This window comes from Canis aureus, chromosome 31 (assembly GCF_053574225.1).
Source record: "Canis aureus isolate CA01 chromosome 31, VMU_Caureus_v.1.0, whole genome shotgun sequence".
In the NCBI taxonomy this organism is placed as follows: Eukaryota; Metazoa; Chordata; class Mammalia; order Carnivora; family Canidae; genus Canis; species Canis aureus.
In genome coordinates, this window is record NC_135641.1 from 18,491,925 (window position 1) to 18,513,997 (window position 22,073).

At 35.9% G+C, this 22,073-nt stretch overlaps 2 protein-coding genes, 2 long non-coding RNA genes and 1 other non-coding gene across 5 annotated transcripts in view; 2 read left to right on the forward strand and 3 right to left on the reverse strand.

Moving 5' to 3' along the window:
• The window catches only part of LOC144302449 (uncharacterized), a 46,734-nt gene extending 46,289 nt beyond the window's left edge, over window positions 1–445 (reverse strand). Inside the window, exon 1 of the long non-coding RNA XR_013369292.1 lies at window positions 1–445. This is a non-coding gene — a long non-coding RNA (uncharacterized LOC144302449).
• On the forward strand, window positions 105–10,198 carry TTC14 (tetratricopeptide repeat domain 14). The gene is made up of 12 exons (XM_077879766.1): window positions 105–471; window positions 907–1,031; window positions 1,125–1,324; window positions 2,000–2,084; window positions 2,247–2,376; window positions 2,640–2,795; window positions 3,430–3,501; window positions 4,128–4,247; window positions 4,350–4,472; window positions 6,886–7,003; window positions 7,956–8,065; window positions 8,925–10,198. The coding sequence occupies exons 1-12, from the start codon at window positions 311–313 to the stop codon at window positions 9,832–9,834; spliced, it is 2,310 nt and encodes a 769-aa protein (XP_077735892.1). The 5' UTR covers window positions 105–310; the 3' UTR covers window positions 9,835–10,198.
• Window positions 767–2,284, reverse strand: LOC144302450 (uncharacterized). The gene is made up of 3 exons (XR_013369293.1): window positions 1,956–2,284; window positions 1,506–1,677; window positions 767–1,422 (listed from the first exon to the last, which is right to left on the reverse strand). It is a non-coding gene; the product is annotated as an uncharacterized LOC144302450 (long non-coding RNA).
• Window positions 6,413–22,073, reverse strand: part of CCDC39 (coiled-coil domain 39 molecular ruler complex subunit) — a 49,908-nt gene continuing 34,247 nt past the window's right edge. Inside the window, exons 14-20 of the mRNA XM_077879765.1 lie at window positions 20,846–20,969; window positions 16,945–17,104; window positions 16,299–16,405; window positions 15,325–15,465; window positions 14,996–15,175; window positions 14,785–14,870; window positions 6,413–13,633 (exon numbers count right to left, since the gene is read on the reverse strand). Coding sequence (XP_077735891.1) covers window positions 13,477–13,633; window positions 14,785–14,870; window positions 14,996–15,175; window positions 15,325–15,465; window positions 16,299–16,405; window positions 16,945–17,104; window positions 20,846–20,969 — 955 coding nt within the window. The 3' untranslated portion in view covers window positions 6,413–13,476. The remainder of the gene's footprint in view (window positions 13,634–14,784; window positions 14,871–14,995; window positions 15,176–15,324; window positions 15,466–16,298; window positions 16,406–16,944; window positions 17,105–20,845; window positions 20,970–22,073) is intronic.
• Window positions 17,629–17,730, forward strand: LOC144302787 (U6 spliceosomal RNA). The gene has a single exon (XR_013369844.1). It is a non-coding gene; the product is annotated as a U6 spliceosomal RNA (small nuclear RNA).

Here is a 22,073-nt window from a genome sequence, read left to right on the forward strand (position 1 = left end):
CTCAGAGCCGGTAGGCAGCCCTCCAGCTCAGGAAATGCTTTAGCCCAGTGCTTCCGGTTTCCGTAGTCGCGCCCCATCTCGCGAGATCGCGGCACAGCTCCCCCGCGCAGCTCCCGCGCTCCGCCGCCTAAGGCGAGCCTGGAGCACTTCCGGGAGCCGGTTGTGTTAGGGGTCTGCGATGTGTGCTTCCGGTGGCTTCCGGGCGGCTTCCTCAGCCCCCGGGACCGCCGAGCTGAAGTAGTGGGTGCGCGGGGAGGCGAGGCGGTGGGCCCGGCAGCCCACGCGTCGCGGGGTCCGGCAATCTCTAGCCATGGACCGGGACCTTCTGCGGCAGTCCCTGAACTACCACGGGCCGTCACTGCTCTCCCTGCTGCGGAGCGAGCAGCAGGACAACCCACACTTCCGGAGCCTCCTGGGGTCGGCGGCCGAGCCGGGCCGGGGTCCGCCGCCTCAGCAGCAGTTACAGGGCAGGTAGGGAGACGGAGGCGCCGCTGCGAGACGGGGGAGGGGACGCAGGTTGGGGGCCCCGCTGGCGCCGCCGGGTGGCGAGTGGAGAAGGCGCAGGGCCGCGGCCGCGAGCCGCGGAGGGTCTTCGCCCGGTGCGAGGGCAGGGGAGGATGAGGGCGAACCTTTTCTGTGGTACTGCCTGAGGCGCTGAGTCGTTAGCCAACAGCCCTTGGGCTTCGTCATCGGGAGCTGCGGGACTGTCCTTTTTAACTTTCCTTGTCCTCCACCTCCATGATGGCGAATGACGGATTCCCTGATTAAAACTTTTTCTCAGAGGATGTACGGCCCGGAGCTTAGGATGGACGCGATTGGGCCCCGAGAGCCGTGAGCTTAAGCTTAGACCTACCTGGAAAGGTTTTGCCCATAAACCAGTTTTCATAAATTTTGTTTCCTTTTAAGAAAAGAGAAGAGAGTTGACAACATCGAAATACAGAAATTCATTTCCAAAAAAGCAGATTTGCTTTTTGCACTTTCCTGGAAATCGGATGCGCCTGTAACTTCTGAAGTCAATGAAGACAACGAAGGTGAGTTTTATTAAAATATTTTGATTGCGCTTTGGGTTATTTCACTGCACCTGAGATGAAGCAAGGCGCAATTTTGTTTTGTTTTTGTTTCAGATGGTTATGCAGTCATGCCGCCGTTAGAGCAGTTCATGGAAATACCTAGTATGGACCGGAGAGAGCTGTTTTTCCGAGATATTGAGCGTGGTGATATAGTGATTGGAAGGATTAGTTCCATCCGGGAGTTTGGGTTTTTCATGGTGTTGATCTGTTTAGGCAGTGGCATCATAAGAGATATATCCCACTTAGAAATCACAGTAAGTTACTTTTCAGTTGTTTGTTTGCTTCTGTTTTTGGTAGGAGTCCTCTCAATGCAAGAATTAGGTCTTTGCATCCACTTGGGCTTAGGTGTACCCTGCTGACATAGTTTTGAGAAATAAATATTAACTGCAGAAAAATAAAGAACTTTGTAAAAATTATTAGTGGTGATAAACTTACATAGTTTCCTCCTTTATTTCTGGTTTTGTGGGGTTTGCTTGGTCCCTTTGGTTGGCGGGGATAGAGTCATATTTTAAATGCTCAGAGATACCAGTGGATATGGTGAGATTGGTATTGCAGGCTTATTTCTTCTAGCTGCACGTGTTCTTATTTAGTGTTTGGAGTTAGATACCTGCATGTGGATAATTTAGAAACAAATTCCTTATTTTTATATTTACAACAGTTAAATGTAAATGATTTCTTCATGTACATTATATAAAAAGATACTTTGCCCAAGATGAATTGTCTTGAATTTGAAATAGTGTGTTAATTTAAAAGGTTTGGTATTTGAGTTGCTTATAATTAAAATCCTTGTTTAAATTTAGATTTTAAAGGGCTCGTTTTTAACATTCATGTCAACTATTAGCAGATTATACTGAACAAGTAAGGTAAAAAAATGTTACTTCTCACGAAAGAATGGAATGTGTGGTGTCTTAAAATACTTCTCATTGCAGGCTCTTTGTCCGTTAAGAGATGTACCTTCTCACAGTAACCACGGGGATCCGTTATCATATTACCAAACTGGTGACATTATTCGAGGTGATCAGTTTCATCATACTGATAAAAAAAAAGTAACAGTTGTCAGATTTTTGTTTATATTAATTTTGGAAATTAGCTAATGAGAATAGTGTTTGGATTTATGTATTTTCATGTTAGTTTGCATTTTCTTGTTAATCAGCTTAGTTTCCTTATTTTTTCAAGCTGGAATCAAAGATATTGACAGATACCATGAAAAGCTTGCAGTGTCTCTATATAGCTCATCTCTTCCACCACATCTATCTGGTATTAAATTGGGTGTAATTAGTTCTGAAGAGCTTCCTTTATACTACAGGTAATCTATCTACATTATTTAAAGAAGTTAATTGTAAACAGTTTCTTGATTTAAAAAATAGCAAATTGTGTCCAAATTATGATGAGGTCGAAAATTAATTTCTCTTATTTCAAAATATGCTCGTTTTATTTTTATAGCCCTTAAGTAAAAGAAACCAAAATAATATTACCACACCTTCATGTATAAAAATGATGAGTATTTCTTTAATAGAAATGGGATATGCTAATTACATTAAGTCATTTTTATACTTTTTTTTTTTTAAGGAGAAGTGTTGAACTAAATAGCAATTCTTTGGAATCCTATGAAAATATCATGCAGAGTTCCTTGGGATTTGTTAATCCCGGAGTAGTTGAACTCCTTCTAGGAAAACTAGGAATAGATGAATCTAATCCACCATCTTTAATGAGAGGCCTACAAAGGTATAGTAAATTTACTGTTATCAAGTGGTGAGGTAAATGGTGCTGAGCTTAAAAGCTATGTAACCGAGGGACATATTTGACTGTTCTAAGCCTGGTGGCAGCAGTATGCCAAAGTGAATGAATTAGGTGATCCCCATTTCCTTCTGTAATGGAGTCTCTTGTGATTATATGTATAGAGAAAGACACAGAAAGCTTCTAAGAATTTTATGTTAGAAATACTGTTTAACAATAATTCTTGGCATTTTAAGAATTTTTTTTTTGTAAGAGAGGGATATAAACATTAACAGAAAAAAACTGTGGGTTGATGGAGGGGAAGGTTGGTGGAGGATGGGCTAAATGGGTGATAGGTATTAAAGAGGGCACTTGTGTTAGGACACTTGTGTTGAGTACTGCCTATTATACGTCAGTGATGAATCACTAAATTCTACTCCTGAAACTGATATTCCACTATATGTTACCTAACTATATCTTAAATAAAAACTTGAAAAAAAATATTCTTTTGTAGATGGAATATAAATTTCTTACCTGGGATTTACTTTTTCAGTGTTGAATTTTTATCTGTCAGAGTGAAGTATTATTACACCCCCCCCCCAAAAAAAAAGTATATAGTTTGACTTTTATTTTCTTTGAATAGCAAAAACTTCTCTGAAGATGATTTTGCTTCTGCATTAAGAAAGAAACAGTCTGCATCTTGGGCTTTAAAATGGTATGAAAATTTGTCTTTCAACAATTGCATTATCTAGTCTAAAGGTTAGGATAAGGCAAGCGTTCTTAAGTCATTCTTTGGTCTTTCGTCATTCTTAAGACCAAATTTGTTTATAAAGAAATTAAAATGATGCGTTTTGTAGCATTTTTATAGGAGTAAATGATGTTATGTTGTAAACTTAACAGACTTGTTTTAACCAACATTTTCCATGCTTTTCAAAAGGAATTAGTATATTGATATATGGATTTCATAAATATTTGTTACAGAATTATCCAAAGGCAGTATTACTTCCTAGGTATATTGAGATTATTGAAGACTAAATATTAGTCACATTAGATATGTTTTAAAAATTTATCCATGCTAGGGGAGCCTGGGTGGTTCAGTGGTTGAGCATTTGCCTTTGGCTCAGGTCATGATCCTGGGTTCCTAGGATCGAGTTCCGCATCAGACTCCCCACAGGGAGCCTGCTTCTACTGCCTGTGTCTCTGCCTATGTCTCTGCCCCCCTCTCTCTGTCTCTCATGAATGAATAAATAAAATCTGTAACAATAACAAAAAATTTGTCCATGCTGACATTCTATCTGGATATTCTGAGAAGTGCATGATGCTTTCTAAATGTCTTTTTAGTGTGAAGATTGGAGTTGATTATTTTAAGGTTGGACGCCATGTAGATGCTATGAATGAATACAATAAGGCTCTGGAAATAGACAAACAAAATGTGGAAGCTTTGGTAGCTCGTGGAGCATTGTAAGTGAATCTTGCTTTTAAGGAATATTGATAAGGTAAATGTGTACAAGATTTATGAATTGCTCACAAGATAAATTCTTCTAATTTATTTCATATCTCTAGATATGCAACAAAAGGAAGTCTGAACAAAGCAATAGAAGATTTTGAGCTTGCATTGGAAAACTGTCCAACTCATAGGAATGCAAGAAAATACCTCTGCCAGACACTTGTAGAAAGAGGAGGGCAGTAAGTATCAGATTTTGTTTAAAATTAGAGATCTAATATTCAACCACCTACTATAAATAAAATCTTGAACTTAAGAAAATAGCATCTTAACTCAATTCAAAACATTCTTAGTTTCAATTTTGGTTGAAATTGTTCTTTAAATATAGTCCTCTTTAAGCTTTTAGGGTTTTTTGGGTTTTTTTTTCCCCCTTAGTACTGAGGTTCTTTATGATTGGAAGTTGAAGATATTTTAGTGTCTTGAGTTCATTGTTCTGAACATCTATTCTCGTTACATAGAAATATAAATGTAAGGGTCCAAGAAATTAAGTATTTTTTTCCTGGATGTACACAAGAAGTTTTTGTTTTGATAAAGAGGAATTTGATGTCTAATTCTTCATTCTAGTAGCTTAATGCCAGAAATATGAATTGGGAGTTCTATAGTTGTGAATATTTTGCTGTTACATATTAAGCTTATTACTCTGCTCTGTGCAGTAAAATCCACAAATGCAGATTAAATGGAAGAGTAAATCATTAAGAACAAACCCTGCAACTTATGTTACTATCCTGAGATGCTGGCATAATACCTGTCATAGTAGTTGTATCATAAATACTTAATGATTAACAGGCTAGTCTAATGTATAAAGTATTGTGAAAAAACAGTATTCCTATATAAATGATTTTTAGTAATGGCTTGCTCTAATAATTAAAACCAATTTATAACAATAGCATCTTTATGCAACTAATTTTTTAAATAGAATTATCATTTTTTTTCATAAATCTGCGTAATTATTCCAGTTTGTATGATCATTCCGGAATTCCAAATTAAGGAGTTTTGCAAAATTTGTTTTTAACTCAAGAACTTCTGTTTAGACCCAAGTAACTGGTGCAACTTTTTACTTTCTCACTAAGTAGATAGTTACTAAGATATGGCTGTCTTACTACCCACATACTGGTGTCTTCTGGCTGAGTGGATGGCAACATCATCTATATGTTATCCAAGCTAGAAATGTTTTTTGGTTTTTTTGTTTGTTTTTAAGATTTATTTATTTGACAGCGCACGTGTGCACAAGCAGGGGAAGTGGAAGAGGGAGAAGCAGGCTCCCCACTGAGCAGGGAGCCGGATGTGGGGTTCTGTCCCAGGACTCTGGGATCACAACCTGAGCAGAACGCAGACTGTCAACCAACCCGCCACCCAGGCCCCCCCAAGCTAGAAATGTTGATAGCCTTCAGTGGATCCCTTACTGCCTATATCCAGTCTGACAGAAAAGTGATCCCATTGAAGCCATTGGGTTTTTGTGGGGTTGTGTCTTTTTTTCATGTTTGACCTTTTTTTTTTTTTCTACTTTCAAAAAACAAAATATTTTACAAATCTTTTTCTGCTCTGTATCCAGACTTCCTCATTCTGATTTTTCATAGCATAGACATTAATGAGTTTCATCTAATAATTCCAGCCAGTTGTGATATACATGTATCTGTTGGTATTTCCAACCTTGTCCATAAATTTTCTGGGAAAATTTTCTGTAGAAAGGATAATTATTCATAAACTATAGGAGAAACTTGGGATGCCTGGATGGCTCAGCAGTTGAGCATCTGCCTTTTCTGCTCAGGGCGTGATCCCGGGATCTAGGATCAAGTCCTACATCAGGCTCCTTGCAAGGAACCTGCTTCTCCCTCTGCCTGTGTCTCTGCCTCTCTCTGTGTGTCTCTCATGAATAAATAAAATCTTAAAAAAAAATACATATATATAGGAGAAGCCAATCTGTAATTCTGTGCTAAAGCTCAAGATTATACTAAATTTAGAGAAGATATTGGCTAGCCATGTTTTCATGTATCATACTAAAATCCCAATACTGGACATACAATATGGCTATAGTTGCCAAAAATGAATTCATACTTTTTTGTTGTTTTTGTATTTAATTGAGACATAATTGACATAAAACAGATGGAGATGTACAACATAATGATTTGGTGTATGTTTATATTGCAAAATGATTTCCACAACATTTGGTTAACGTCCATCATCAGTTACAGTTTTTCTTGTGCAAAATTTTAAGATCTATTCTCTTAGCCATATTCAGATATGCAGTACAGTATTACTGTAATCACCATGCTGTACATTACATGTTTAGGACTTAGACCTTTTAACTGGAAGATTGTACATTTTGACCACTGTCACCCATTTTGCCAGCACCCTCCCAACCCCACACGACTACCAATCTGTTCTCTGTACATGTGAGTTTATAGTTTTTGTTTTGTGTTGTCTTTTTACCAGAGAAATAGCATTAATAAGCACATGATTTAGGTACTGCTCAATTTGGAAAATGTTGCCAAACATGGTTTTTCTCTAATAAGTTCTCATAAGCATCTGAACCATATGCATATTTGAGGATTTTTTTTTTTGTTTTTATGAAAACAAAAAATGTTTCAAATTTAGGTTGGAAGAAGAAGAAAAGTTTTTAAATGCTGAAAGTTACTACAAGAAAGCTTTGGCTTTGGATGAGACTTTTAAAGAGGCAGAGGATGCTTTGCAGAAGCTTCATAAATATATGCAGGTGATTCTTTATTTCCTCTTAGAAATTTAGTGATGTTTGAAACTGATGCTAAAACTTAACTTTCTTATAGGGAATACTATTCTAGATTACTTAGTCAAGGCATTATGAAAACTGTCTTTAGACAGTTTTTAGATACAGCTTTTCCTAATTGGGTTTGACATCACGTCATAGTGCCTTTTCTTTTTTGTTGGTACTCAGAAGTAAAAATAGTTCTATGAGAAAATTCCTACTGCCTACATGTGGTATGTGATTTTGAGAAATGTCCTTATAGTGAGCTTTCCTGGTGGTTACAAATTCAGTGTTGGTATAATTGAGCTAATTATAAAAACCTCTGAGAAATATTTTAAACTGCCTTTTCCTGTAATACTGATGATGATGTTTTCTCATGCATTTTCTTCTGAATTGGACCATTGCTGCTGTGTCTGTGACATCTGGTGCTGCTCATCCCCATCCTCAAACTGGAAAATGATTTTCTTACGTAATCATGCATCCAACTGGGCTGTGCTATTTTTTAAATGGTTTGTATTTGAACATGGTGATTCCTCCCTCAACTCACCTTAATGGAATTTATTTGAATTTTATTTATAAAATTTGTGTCCTGTCTAAATTTTTCAATTTTTTAAAAAATAATTTTTCATGTATTTTGTTATGTATTTTATTTTTTCCCCTCTCCTGCACTCTGGGTCATGGGTACCAATGCAATGGCTTCCCCTTTTTTCATGGAATACCAACTGCAATATGGTCCTCAATGCTCTTCTGGCTATTCCAATGATTAATGCCAAACACTTGTATGATTAATTTTTACATGTTAAAAATACTTAATGCTGGATATGTGGTGATTTGGGTATACCCCGTTTGGTTTCTGGTTGGGGGGGTGGTCTTTTGAAAACTGGGTTTTATATATTCTGCTATTTTTAACGTGTGGTTTTTTCCGATATCTGGGTTCTAAAAGAAATCTTTGGAATTAAGAGAAAAACAAGCTGAAAAGGAAGAAAAGCAGAAAACAAAGAAAATAGAAACAAGTGCAGAAAAGTTGCGTAAGCTCTTAAAAGAGGAGAAAAGGTAAACTATAATATTCAGTATATTTTAACTTAAAGCAACTACTGAGTTGAACCAAAGTGCCATGTGGAGGTAAAGTAAGTAAAAAAAAAAAAAAAAAAAAAAAATATATATATATATATATATATATATATATATATGTATATATATATTTATATAATCATAATCAGTGGTACTTTGTAAGTATGTGTACTACAAATTTTTCTTTAAAAGAAATTAAGTGGAATCTAAAGATAGAATTCAAAAACAAAGATCTTAGAATTAAAATATATAATTGTTTTAATTATCTATATTTTAGAGAGAAGTGTTTTAGAATTGGAGCAGTGGTTCTCAACTGGGGGGTGGCTTTGTTCCCCCAAGGACATTTTTGGTCATCATAACTGATGGAGTAGTACTAACATCTAGTGGGTAGAGGTCAGAGATGCTGCAGAATATCCTACAGTGATATTGTAGGATACTCCCCTATTGTCATACTCCCCTATTGTAAAGAATTATTCAGGTGAAAATGTCAGTAGTGCTGATGAGGAGAAACTATATATTAGAAGTAGCCAGATATAAAACTTCATTTTTCTCCTTTATGTGTTTAGATGGGCTTAAGTTTTTTAGTGTTGGAAATGTGACTGTGTCTCCAGAAATGATGGACTTGCTTTCAATGACAACTGTCTACACAGTATTTTTTCCCAAAAGTCATGCCTGGTGGTAGAATTGAATATTGTAGCTAACTAAGATTATTATAGCAATTGCTTATCTAAAAACAGGTTTTATGAAACCTTTCAAGAGAACAAAATAGAACTAAGAACTTTATAGATAATCAAGAAATGTTTTTGTACTTAACATATTTGATGGAATAACTATTTTTTAGGCTAAAGAAGAAAAGAAGAAAATCAACTTCTTCCTCTTCAAGTGTTTCTTCTGCTGATGAATCTGATTCTTCTTCATCAACTTCTTCCTCTTCTGGTCACAAAAAGCATAAGAAACATAAGAAGAACCGTTCAGAGTCTTCTCGAAGTTCCAAAAGGCATTTAACTAAGGCCTCCTCAAGTCAGATAGATCAGAGTAGGAAAGATGAGTCCTTCCTAGTTCCATCCAATACTTTAGCGTCTTTTCTTAACCAAAAACAAGAAGTGGAAAAACTATTGGAAAAGCAGGACAGGTTCCCATATCAAAAAAAACAGGTAAAAGAGAAAGATAGATGCTCTCTCTCTTCATCTTCAGTTGAAATTCCGGATGATTTTGGAGGTAGGTCTGAAGATCCAAGAGATTTTTACGCTCAGGCAAGTAGTAGCAAAACAGAAAAACCATATAAATCAGAAAAACATTTCTCCAGTAGAAGAGATTCCTCGGATTCCTTTTATAGGAATTCAGAGGACAAAGTAAAAATTTATGGTTATAGAAGATTTGAAAAAAATACAGAGGGAAAAAAAGAGCACCATAGGAGGTGGGAGCCAGGTTCTGCGAGGCGTTCCACTTCACCAGCAAGCTCAGACTACTCTTGTAAGTCAGTTGAAAAATCTAAAAAATACACTTATTCTGGATCACGTGATTTCAGTAGACATGAGCAAAGATATCAGTTAAATAAAAATCAAGGAGAATATGAAACAGAGGTTAATTATGAAGAGGACATTAAAACAGAGGTTCCAGAAACAGATGGACTAAATAGCAAAGAGCAGTCAGCAAGTGGAGTTAAAAAAAATTTACCTCAAAATTTACTCAATATATTTAATCAGATAGCTGCGTTTGAGAAAGAAAAAGGAAATAAGCCAAAAAATTAATACGTTGGAGAATCCGCACCATTACAAAAAAGGCCATTAACTGAAAGTTTGGGTCTTCTAGTCCAGTGCAGAATCTCTGCTCCTAAAGCTATATTATTTGTAGAGATTGCAGAAAGCAGATGCTTTCTAGCTATTCTCAAAGTATATTTGTTTCAATCATGGGTCTCCTAACAGCTTGATTTTTTTTTTTTTTTTTAGGCTTTTCATGTGTATGTTTCTGTATAGTATTTCTTACTGTGATGATCTAAACTCCACCTAAAAATAATTCTCAAAGTATTGCTTCCTCACTGTATTATAGTGTATGAGAATCCCTTGGGTCCACTTTATTGTGCTGCTTGAGAGAAAATTAAATTTGTTCATTGAACACTTGGATTGTTTTCTTTAAAAATTATTTCATTGTCTTTTCTGTTAAATTGTCTTTCCCCTCAGCTTTTGAAAGGGATATACAGTAGTTGATTGTTCCTTGCATACTGTTTTATATTGATTATTCATTTAAATACCAAATTTTTTTGTTACTTATAAGATTTATATAGTTACCGGTCTTTCCTAATTGACCTCTAAAACCTGATTTAATTAAAAATGGTTCGTGCTCCAGCTTAACAAGTACCTTAGGAATAAAGCCATGAAAGTTGAATAGGGGCCCATTTTGCTTATTTCTCTCTCTCCCCCTCCCCCCTTTTTTAGACCTATTGTTAGCAGTATAGCCCTAAGAAATTTCTTAACTTTAAATATTGGCAAGACCCTTAGAGACTATATATTCCAGGCAAGAAAAGATCAGAATAAAAAGGAATCCTCTTAGCAAAAACAGCAGTGGCAGGAGGATCACTGTAAATCTGGTTTTCCCCTAAAGGGAAAAAAATTGGGTAACTGTCCTAGTATTACATATGTCCAGTTGGGAGGTGCTTGCATGTTTTTAACTACCTAGAGCTGGCCTGCATTTCTTTTCTTAATATTCTCTCCTGACGCTTCCCTTGATGCCTCCTTTCTTAGGGCCTGAATAAATGACAAGGCCAACAAAGCCTGGTTTTACTCAATAAATTCCAGCAACTAGAGCTGAAGCAGTGACTTAGATCATAAAAATCTTCCCAAATTTAAAAACAGAAGGTGTTGATTTATAATGGTCTTTAGTTTAGAATCTTTCCATTTCCATTTACTGTAAATGACAACAGGCTTTTAATGCTGCCTCTAAATCCTTCTATCTGGGTATGTCCTGTTTGTGCTTAAGGCCTTCAGGCTTCAGTGTTGGGAGCCTAGTGAAAAAACTAAAGATTGTTTTGCAATGGAACAGAAAGAAACTGGTCAAAAACCATGGGTAATAGTAGAAAGGTCACTTAGTCGTTCATCTTTGTACCAAGAAACTCCTCTTAAAAGAGTCCTTGGTTCTTTCTGTGTATTAGTAGTTCCTGTATCATCCATACATAGTCCTAGAGCATGGTTTTTGTAAACAGTGAAAAGTACCCTTGACATAGTCTTTGACCTTTAGGAATTGCTGGTATATCTTCAGTATTTTACATATACCAATTTATGTACTAAAATCTCTGAGCACAAAAAAATATATATATATATATATCTCTGAGCATCATTATCAACCAGCACTATCATTTTCCAAGGTGTCTTTGTGGGTTTTTTTTTTTTTTTCCTCTCTTTGTGGCTTAATGTTACATTCAGGTACCAAAAAGTTAGGATAGTACCTTATACAGCTCGGCCTGAATTTAGGAATTCCGTCTTCCCTAAGTTTCTTGCCTGGGACATATATTAAGCAGAGTATACAAACCAGTTTCTAAGGAGGTATTCAGGAAACCCATCACAGCCAAAAAATATTGGGGATTTACTTACCAAGAATTGTTAGTAATTATCTTTAGCAGGCTTTTTTCCTTATTATGTCTATAGTTTTTACACACCCAGACTGTGTCTTGACTTTTGTAAGTTTCTAAGATAATACGTGGATGTTAAGATAACTCTCCACATTTGGAGATAATGGGGTTGAGCCCTGTGTCTCCATTTAGCATTATTATACATCTGAGATTGGAACAGTTTATTTATTTAATAGAGTTAAATACAGACTTGTATGCTGGCCTAGAACCTAACCATTCCACAAATATTGTGCTAGCCTTTGAGTAGTGACTCAATAATAGGTAGACGTTATTGTGCAGCTCCTATGTCAGGCTCTGTATACCTTGTATATATTTGGTTATTGGTATAGGTACTGTCTCAGTATAAAATTAGGAGAAAAGCATAGAGAAGCAACTTTCCCAAGGTCATAGAGCTAGTCAGACAATCCCTGACTCCATAGAACACCGTGTGTAATATTGAATTGCAAGTTCCAAGTAATTTACAAATAAAGGGCAGAGAATAAGAACCTTAGTGAACATACAGAGTGACCATAAAATTAATCATTTTTTTAGATTTTCTATCATGCATTTAAAGCTATGCTTTACAAAAAAAGTATCTTACTGAACTTGGCTATAACATTTGCTGGCTATTTTAAAAAACAATAAATATTTATGATCAGGAAAAGCAAGTTTACTCCACTACTACATTTCAGAAGGAACTGTAAATGACACTTCTACACAATGACAACTGTTGATACAATTACTTTCAAGGTTTGAAGGAGATATACAGTTAAGTACACAGATTGTGATACATTTATTTAAAAGTTTTATAACATAATCATATTCCACACTGTATTCCAAGAGTTGAAAATGTTGGGCATATGTTCTATAATAACGTATTTAAGATAGTAACTTTTTAAATCTGGTGGTTTTCCTCCACTATAAATTTATGGAATTCCTATTGCAAATCAAATCACACCTAGCTGTTTACTAAATCAGAAAATCTTGGGCGGGGGAAGTCTTAAAAATACATTCTTTATGCTTGGTTGTATCTTGAAAACAAAATATTTAGTGTGTTTGACTTCTTTCAAGATCAGAATTGAGTAATTCCTAGAAATTTAAGCTGCAATTTTATTGATTGATTGCAGTGCTCTTTCCTATTTTCTTGGGTGGGGGAGAATAAATGCTATTTTTTGGTTAAATATTTTTTGGGTTAGTTTTAGAATCCTACCAAAAGAATAATAGACTTCTCCCCCAGAAGTCCAAGAGACATGTTTCTTTGACTAAAGCAAACCTAATTTTAGGATTTTCTAGGGTAAATGAGAATTTTAGTGTTGTAAACTATTCACAGGACAATGAATCTTTAGAAATTTCCTGAAAGATTGTGTTACCTTAAAACTGAGTGAGGTTTCATGGCTAGCATGAGATGCTGTAGCAAACTATTTTCTAGTCTAACAAACATCAAAATAACAGTGAAAAACATCATTTTCTCTATGCTTGTAGAACATAGAATCTGAAGAATCTATTACTGCTTTTCTTCTCTGAAGAAAACAGTATGGCAAAAGCTAAGAAAATTAAACATTTCTTTGGCTTATTTGGACCTAAATTGCTTGACTTTTTTAAACTCCGTTTTCACATTTTCCACTAGGTTAAAACTTTTGTCTAGTTATTGCGTATTTCTGACACAATTTCAAGGGGCGTCTCTTTGATGTCACTACACAGCACCCACAAGCATAGGGTGGAATTCACTATTTTAAAAGTAAGATTTTTGTTCTTGTATTTACAACTTCTACAAAAGGGATTAAAATGTTTATTTGCTGCCCTTCTTGTTTTTACCATTACTGGGGATAGTGGTAGCACTTGCTGGCCTGGAAATGTTACCAGTCACTGAAGAGGAGGCTGGAAAGTTCAGCTCTAATACTTTAATTGAAGTCTGAGAGGCAACACTTGTGGTACTTCTGGATGACCTGCAGGAAAAGGAAAAACACTATTTTAAATTTAACTCAAAATTTGTATTAGTAGAGACCCCCTCGCTAATGGCAAAAACAAACAAAAAACAAACAAAACCCACAGGGAATTAAAGAGATCAAAAAGTATATTCTATTAATAGTACTAAATTTATAAATCATAACCATTAAGTCAAAAAATTAGTTCAGAGAAAAAAGGTAATACAGAGTTTCAAACTAGTTCAAATATATTTATGAGAAAAATATTTTCAACTATAATTTAGAAGTGGAATCCTTAAGCATGTAAAAGGTTTTGCAAAAAATTAAGCATAAAAGATTTTTTAAAAGGGGACCATGGGAATCTGGGTGCTGGCAAGAATGACTACAATAACAGGTTATGTAATCTAAGCTCAGGAAAAGAAAATGAGGCCTATTGACAGGATAAAGTGATGAGGTTATTTGAAAAGCATATAACTAGCTATACAATTCTGAAATACTAAGGTTTTAAAAATATGAAAGTACAGCAAGCGTTCAGGTGACTGACTGCTTACCATGTTTATGTAGAAACAGTTTTGTTTTAAACATTTTAGGATGTCCCTTTATTTCTGAATGCTCTGGATGAGTGAATGGAATGGATGGCTACTGGATGTAGGAGATTGGGAATTTTAAAATTAGGATCATCATCAATAATTTTTGTCAGCAAAGCACAAGAGTGATTAAACATCTACCTGATAGAATTCTGCATATAAAACTAAACTGCAGGAGTAAATGATTGTCTTGTTAGCAAAATAAAGCAGCAAAAATGAAATAAAATTGTGACTACTTAAAACTTCATAATGTGGTTTTAATCATAAAAACCATACTCCATATGTCTGTACACTTAAGTTGCCTTTTTATGGTTTAAATTTACCCCCGTACTGAGGGTTAATCATGCAGGATGTAACTTCCAAAACTTCACCCCACTTTATCCCACTGAAATAGCTGGAAGTCACAAAATACTCCATGCGCTAATAGAAACTGACCTCAGACAAATCAGAAAGAGTCTTGCTCTGCTGGCTGTTTGCTGTATACATGACACTAACATAGAAAGGTGGGTAAAGGTAAGGAGAGCACTGTGGAGGTATTTGCATAGGATAGTGAGTTAACGAGATGATTTTTAACCTTCCACTAACCTTGCTGATAACAGTGAAGTCTGTGAAGGAGACCTAGAACTCTGGCGACTGCCTTTAGTACCAGCTGTAGGTAGTTCTAAGCCATTCTGGAGGAATATTCAATAGCAATTATTAGTACCACTGCATTTTAGAATATTTTTAATTAGACTTCACTCTATGATAAATGCCATAAACTTTATTAAGTTTTTAAAATATTTTAGCTAGAAGGTACCTGTTGAAAGTATGTTTGAAGGATAATATGGATCTCAGCATTTTCTTCTGTGACCTCAGCTAGCATCTCATCAATGATCTTGTGGAAATGTTTCACTTCACGAAGTTTGATGTCTTGTTCTTCTAGTGTTTCATCTTTTGTGTCTTTCAAAAGTCGGATCTCCTTGGTGAGTTTTGCACACTGTTGTTGGTCAACAGTAGTTAATCATTATTTATACCTATTTACCAGAACTTAGTATTTTTTAATGAATGAAGGAGGATTTGGAGTTACCATCTGGAACTCCAAAATACATAAATATGACAGGTCAGTTTTTAAAAAGACAGCAATACCTGTTTAGTTACTCTCTCTAACTTTGGCCTTTGCTCTTCCGTTTCTCTATTTAGTTGAGATGAATAAGCCTGCTTCTCTGATAATTTTTCTTTGACGTTATTTGTTAAATGTTCTATAACTTCTAAAGTATTTTCCATGCTCTGCAGAAAAAGTGTTAAAATACTTAATGGTTAGAATCAGAAACTTAACAAGCTTGCCATTTTTTTAAGTGTTCATTTAATTTTAATTCATTTATTTTTGTATATGTTGGTAGATAATAAGTACAATGGTTTTAATTTTTTTTAAAGATTGTATTCATTCATGAGAGGCAGAGACATAGGCAGAGGGAGAAGCAGCTCCCTGCAGGGAGCATGTGGAACTCAATCCTGGGACCCCAGGATCACGCCCTGGGCCAAAGGCAGGCATTCAACCACTGAGCCATCCAAGTGATTAAGTTTTGTATATAATTCCACTGGAAAGTATTTTTATGGGGCAGGGGGATATAAATCAAACAATAGCTGTTAAAAGCATGTAATCTTCAAAGATTCAAATTTTATACCATTGGTTCCTTCAAACAGCCAAAAAAAAAAAAAAAAAGATCTAAATGTTTACATAGAGCTTCCTAACCAAGTACATGGTTTTCTCTTTCAATGATGTGGTTTAGTAACTACTTTCTACTAAGTTATTTTTATCTTTCAAATTTTATTTAAGGAGCAATCTTTAAGGAATTAAATAAAAGTTCATTAAAAGTTACTGGATAGACCACAATTAGCTATGATTCATCAACTAATTAATAAGTCATTATCAGTAGTCCATTCTGTGCTTAGTACTGTGATTTTAATTTATTTAATATTTTGGTCATTTTTTCCCTTAATTGAGACTTTTACTACTTTAAAAAATTATCTTCTCTGTACAAGATAACAAGACAGTAGACATGATAATGATGACAGTTAACTTTTACTAAGGGCTTATTACTAGAGCATGTAGAATATACCTGGATATCTTCCTGTAGTTCCCTGATTTGTCTTTGTTTGTATCTGTATTTTTCATCAATAGCTCTTTTTTGTTCTTCTAGTTGGATTTTTAGTTCATACTCATCACCTAGAATTAGAGAATTCTTAGTTTAAATTTTTAACATGTTATGTAGAAAGCAAGTTTAAAGCCTTACAAATATTAAACTTCTAACATATTGTGTTATAGAAGAAGGTTAAATTCCTTATATCTATTTGTTGAAAAACAGTATGAGCATGTAGTAGCCATTCTTGTTTTGTCAACATAGAACAGCCAATGTGCTGCAATTTTCTTTACATTTGAAATTAATTCCCAGAGAAGTGATATGCAATATTGCTAGAACTAATAATGGAAACAACTTAGCCCTTATTTTAAAGGGAGGGAGGTTAGGGGGCCCCTGGCTGGCTCAGTCAGTAGAGCCCTGATCTCTTGATCTTGGGGTTGTGAGTTTGAGCCCCACGTGGGGCACAGAGATACTTAAAAAATAAAAACGATAAAAAAAGGGAGGGAGGTGATTTTCTGACTTAAACATGGTATATTTTTGTTTTCATGTCTCACAATGTTCCTCCTTAAAAATAAGTACAACTTTAATTGCATATATTCATTAAAAAATTTTAACTCCTACATACTAGATGGAGTGATTTTTTGAAAAGATTGTTTGTAATTGTTGTTGCAGCTTCTCAACACTTGCAATGTATTTTCTAGAGCATAGATTTCTTTTTCAGCTTTGTTGATCTTAGCATCCAAACTGTCACCTTCCCTTTGAAGTTCTTCTTTTTCTTGAGCAGCCTATGAAACACAATATAACTGATTGCACAGAAATATCATGGGAGAAAATAAAATGTCTGTTTCTAGGGCAGGAAATAGTTTATTCACAATACCAATTTACCTTGGGGCCCACATGCAGCATTAGGCATTTATTTCTCGCACTTGATTTAGAGTAGAAGACTTACTCCCCGAGACCTTCAAAATCTAGTATGTAGGATACAAACTGATGGAAGTATAATAACTAACCAAAGCTTATTTTAACTTTCCAACAAAAATTACCAGAAAGCTAAGCAGGTCTAAACCTTGATGGGAAAAGTTAGGATTAACTAGGAGGTGGTTTCAAATTAGATCTGTTCAATACGGAGAATGCAGGTTTCTGGCCTGAAAGAAGCTTGGGAACACTTTCCCATTTTAAGTCTTTAAGGAAAAAAGAGGTGAGCAAGGTACACCTAGGAAAGTAAATGCATATTATTTCCGAGCCACTTATATTATTAGAACGAGGATTTCAATATCTTTGAACAGTTAAGTAATATTAAAACTAGGGTACTCACTTCAATAGCACATACTAAAATTGGAACAAATAGAAAAAATTAGTGTGGCATCTGCACAAGAATAACATGCCAATTTGTGAAACACTCCATATTTTTAAAAGGAGAAACACTATATGATTTCACTTGCTGGAGATGCCTATAACAATGAAATTCTCAGACGGAAAGTAGCATGATGGTTGCCCAGGGTTGAGGAGAGGGAAAAATGAAGATTCGGTGTTTTATGCATAGACAGTTTCAGTTTGGGAAGATGAAAAAGTTGTGGAGATGGATGTTGGTGTTGGTTGCACAACAGTGGGAATGTACTTAATATCACAGAACTGCACAATTAAAAATTGTTATAATGAAAAAAAATTGTTATAATGGCCAATTTTATGTATATTGTGCCACATTTAAAAATATTTTTTATTTTTTATTTTTTATTTTATTTTTTTTTTATGATAGTCACAGAGAGAGAGAGAGAGAGGCAGAGACACAGGCAGAGGGAGAAGCAGGCTCCATGCACTGGGAGCCCGACGTGGAATTCGATCCCGAGTCTCCAGGATCGCGCCCTGGGCCAAAGGCAGGCGCCAAACCACTGCGCCACCCAGGGATCCCTAAAAATATTTTTTAATTAGAATTGTTAAATGTGGCTGGAAAAATGCAATCTATAAACTTCTGAAACCCAAAAATTCTCAGTAGTGGGTATATTTTGATTTTTTACAGTTTAACTCCATCCCTGGGAGTACAAAAAATTCGAAAGAACTCCAATTAAATGTTGACAGGGATAGTATGGATATATATTTAAAAGTGTCAAAATCCATTTTTTATCAAAATCAACTAATAATTTCATTTGGTAATTTATTCAACCCCTAGGTATGTGTATTTAAACCAGAAATGTGGCCATTTGAAATGTTTTATTGGTAACTGTTAATCTCAACATTTTCACTGGTATTTATTATGCTTCAAAATATGGTACACATTTTTTGTAATAAATTGTATGTAATAAAAAATAGCAAAAAAAAAGTTCTTAAATTATAACGTAATTCCTGTAAGTTGAGGTTAGAATTGGCAACATTTTCATTTGAAAAATATTGTAGTGGAGGGATCCCTGGGTGGCGCAGCGGTTTAGCTGGATCTAAGCTCCAGGGCGCGATCCTGGAGACCCGGGATCGAATCCCACGTCGGCCTCCCAGTGCATGGAGCCTGCTTCTCCCTCTGCCTGTGTCTCTGCCTCTCTCTCTCTCTCTCTCTCTGTGTGACTATCATAAATAAAGAAAAATTAAAAAAAAATATTGTAGTGGAAGAGAGCTATAATGAATCAAAACAGCTGTGTTTTAGTTGTGGATTTCCTACAAGTGAGTAACATTAATTCACTTTCCTTCTCCAGGTTCAATTTCATTGTTAAACAAAGGGGTTGACTTTGTACATTTATATATTTCCTGATCTAATTCTATGTATATGTTAAACTTCTAAAAATGCTATGATCCTATTTGGTTCCAAATCAGATATCATAGAATGTATACCTTCTCTCCTAGATTAGAAAGGAACAAATTTTCATTTATACCTTTCTGTCAGCATTTTAAAGCATTTTCTAGTAATCTCATTTTCTAATACTTCCATTAAATTGTGGTCAGAACTGGACTGTGTCCTTATAAAGACCACATAAGACACACTAAGTCTAGTTACAAAGTTTAATTTTTACACATCTGGCACATGTGAATGGAGTATTGAGAGTAAAACATTTAAATATGCCATATAATGAAAAATGGAATAACGTGGCAAGCTGAGGACCCTGAAGAGGATAGAAAATGAAGAGTAGCATTAGGAAATTGGGAAGGTGGGATCCCTGGGTGGCGCAGCGGTTTGGCGCCTGCCTTTGCCCCAGGGCGCGATCCTGGAGACCCGGTGATCGAATCCCACGTCGGGCTCCCGGTGCATGGAGCCTGCTTCTCCCTCTGCCTGTGTCTCTGCCTCTCTCTCTCTCTCTGTGACTATCATAAATAAATAAAAATTTAAAAAAAATATTAAAAAAAAAAAAAAAAAGGAAATTGGGAAGGTAACTGATCGCCTCTATTCCTCTTACATCCCCCTTATGCTGACATTTATCCAGCAACTTCGCTATTAACAGAAGGCATACTCTTACTTATAAAATTTGCCAGTACTGAGAAGTGGATGCATCATCTTCATCACAGCATTAACAGTAACAACAAACATTTACTGAGGGCTCATTTTGTTCTAGACAGTGTTTAAGGATTTTACATATATTTCTTCACTTCTCACAACAAAAGTAATAATATCTTCATTTTGCAAGTAAAACTAAGTCCTCCAGAGGATTAAATAACATTCATGGTCACCTACTTGGTCAGGGATAGAACCAAGATATGGACAAAGAGAAACTGGAATTGCAACATCTACCTTCCCAACACTGATCAGCCTAGAGCCTATCACCTCTCAGGGACCTTCAAAACCTGAGAGGAGAAAAGTCTCATCAGTAATAGGCAGAAGCCTGAGGTAGTACAGACTGATGAGTTACAAGAGCAGTCTGAGAGCTGGGACTCCTTTCTCCTGTAGGTTAGTATGGTCTAGGGTGTAGCCATATGGGAGGATGGCTATAGTGAAGTAAAGACTTGGGCTTTACACGTTGAACAGGCTGTCAACATGACACTAAAGGCGCACATTGTGACAGCAGGTCTTAGGGTAAAATCTATTCTGAACCTTGAATAAAGAGGGAAAGTGATATGATACAAATGATAGCAAAAAAAAAAAGTATCAAAGAGCAATCCAGACTTCTCTTTGACCTCACAGACTTGAGATGTATAAAAATAATAGTTTCAGGGGGCGCCTGGGTACTTCAGCCGGTGGGTAATTCCACCGGTTAGGTGCCTAAATTTCAGCTCAGGTCGTGACCTCAGAGTTGTGAGATTGAGCCCAGATTCAGCTCCATGATCAGCCTGGAGTCACCCTGAGATTTTCTCCCTTACCCTTTACCCCTCGCCTCACTCATGTCCTGTTGCACCCACTCATTCTCTCTAATAAATAAATCTTCTAAAAATAGTAATAATAGCTTCAGTACCTCCTCCTGACAACTAATATTTTATGGACCTAATCTAGTATGGTAGCTACAAGAGTGCTATGAAATTTAAGGTTGCATGGGGAAAAAAAAAAGCCATTTGGTTGTTAAAGAGCAGACCAAAAAGATACTTTATCACAACTATGAATCAATTAAGATTACCTTTATCACATAATAGGCCTGTGTTTTCTCCTCTTCTCCTTCAGGAGGCAGCATAACAACAGTAAGAATTTCATATCTATTCTTCAGCTTATCAATTTTACTTAGCCTCTCATGGAACTCAGCACTAATATAGAGAAAAAAAAATACTGAAAAACAACATGCTTTTTTTAAACTATACTTTTCTTATATAAGACATTTTGATGACTACTGAATTCAAACAGGTTAAATATGTTCACTTTTAAATTTCACAATTAGTGGGAAGGGTCTCAGGTTTCTCCCTATTTGAAAACTAAGAAGTTAGGCTGCCATAGTTTCATGGATATTGGCAGAAGACATGATTCCTACGTCAGAGAAAAAGGACTTTGCCATTCATGGCACACCAAGTAGCATAAGCCTCCTGCTTGCAGAACTCTCAAAGTCCCATGCAAGTGAAGAAGGGCTCAAATGGATGTTACACACACCCTAGGTTTACATCACAGCTGAGGAGCCTCAAGTTTAGGTAATTCAAATATTTCTAGAATATTTGGGAACTAAGCAAATATATTCAATACTTAGAGGATACCACTTCTAGCTTCTGAGGCTATACACTATCCAAACATCTTTTAAAAGATAGTTTAATGGAAATTAAAACCACAATATATTACCTCACAGCCTTAGGGTAACTACTAAAAAAGAAAAACAAAGCAGTGGCAGGGTGCCTGGGTGGCTCGGTTAAGCTGCTGGTCTTTTTTTTCATTGTACATTTCTTTTTTTTTGGTATATTTTTTTATTGGAGTTTGATTTGCCACCATATAGTATAACACCCAGTGCTCATCCTGTCAAGTGCCCCCCTCAGTGCCCATCACACAGTCACCCCAACCCCCCACCCACCTCCCCTTCCACTACCCCTTGTTCGTTTCCCAGAGTTAGGAGTCTCTCATTTTCTGGCTCCCTTTCTGATATTTCCCACTCATTTTCTCTCCTTTCCCCTATAATCCCTTTACTATTTTTTATATTCCCAGTATGACTGAAACCATATAATAATTGTCCTTCTCTGATTGACTTACTTCACTCAGCATAATACCCTCCAGTTCCATCCACGTTGAAGCAAATGGTGGGTATTTGTCGTTTCTAATGGCTGAGTAATATTCCATTGTATATATAGATCACATCTTTATCCATTCATCTGTTGATGGACATTGAGGCTCCTTCCACAGTTTGGCTATTGTGGACCTTGCTGCTATAAACA

Bases quoted from the DNA above. Each gene is read 5' to 3' on its own strand.
- TTC14 (XM_077879766.1), top strand. From the start codon at position 311: ATGGACCGGGACCTTCTGCGGCAGTCCCTGAACTACCACGGGCCGTCA. The intron at 7,004-7,955 runs GTGATTCTTTAT...GGGTTCTAAAAG, and splicing joins AGCTTCATAAATATATGCAG to AAATCTTTGGAATTAAGAGA. The intron at 8,066-8,924 runs GTAAACTATAAT...ACTATTTTTTAG, and splicing joins CTCTTAAAAGAGGAGAAAAG to GCTAAAGAAGAAAAGAAGAA.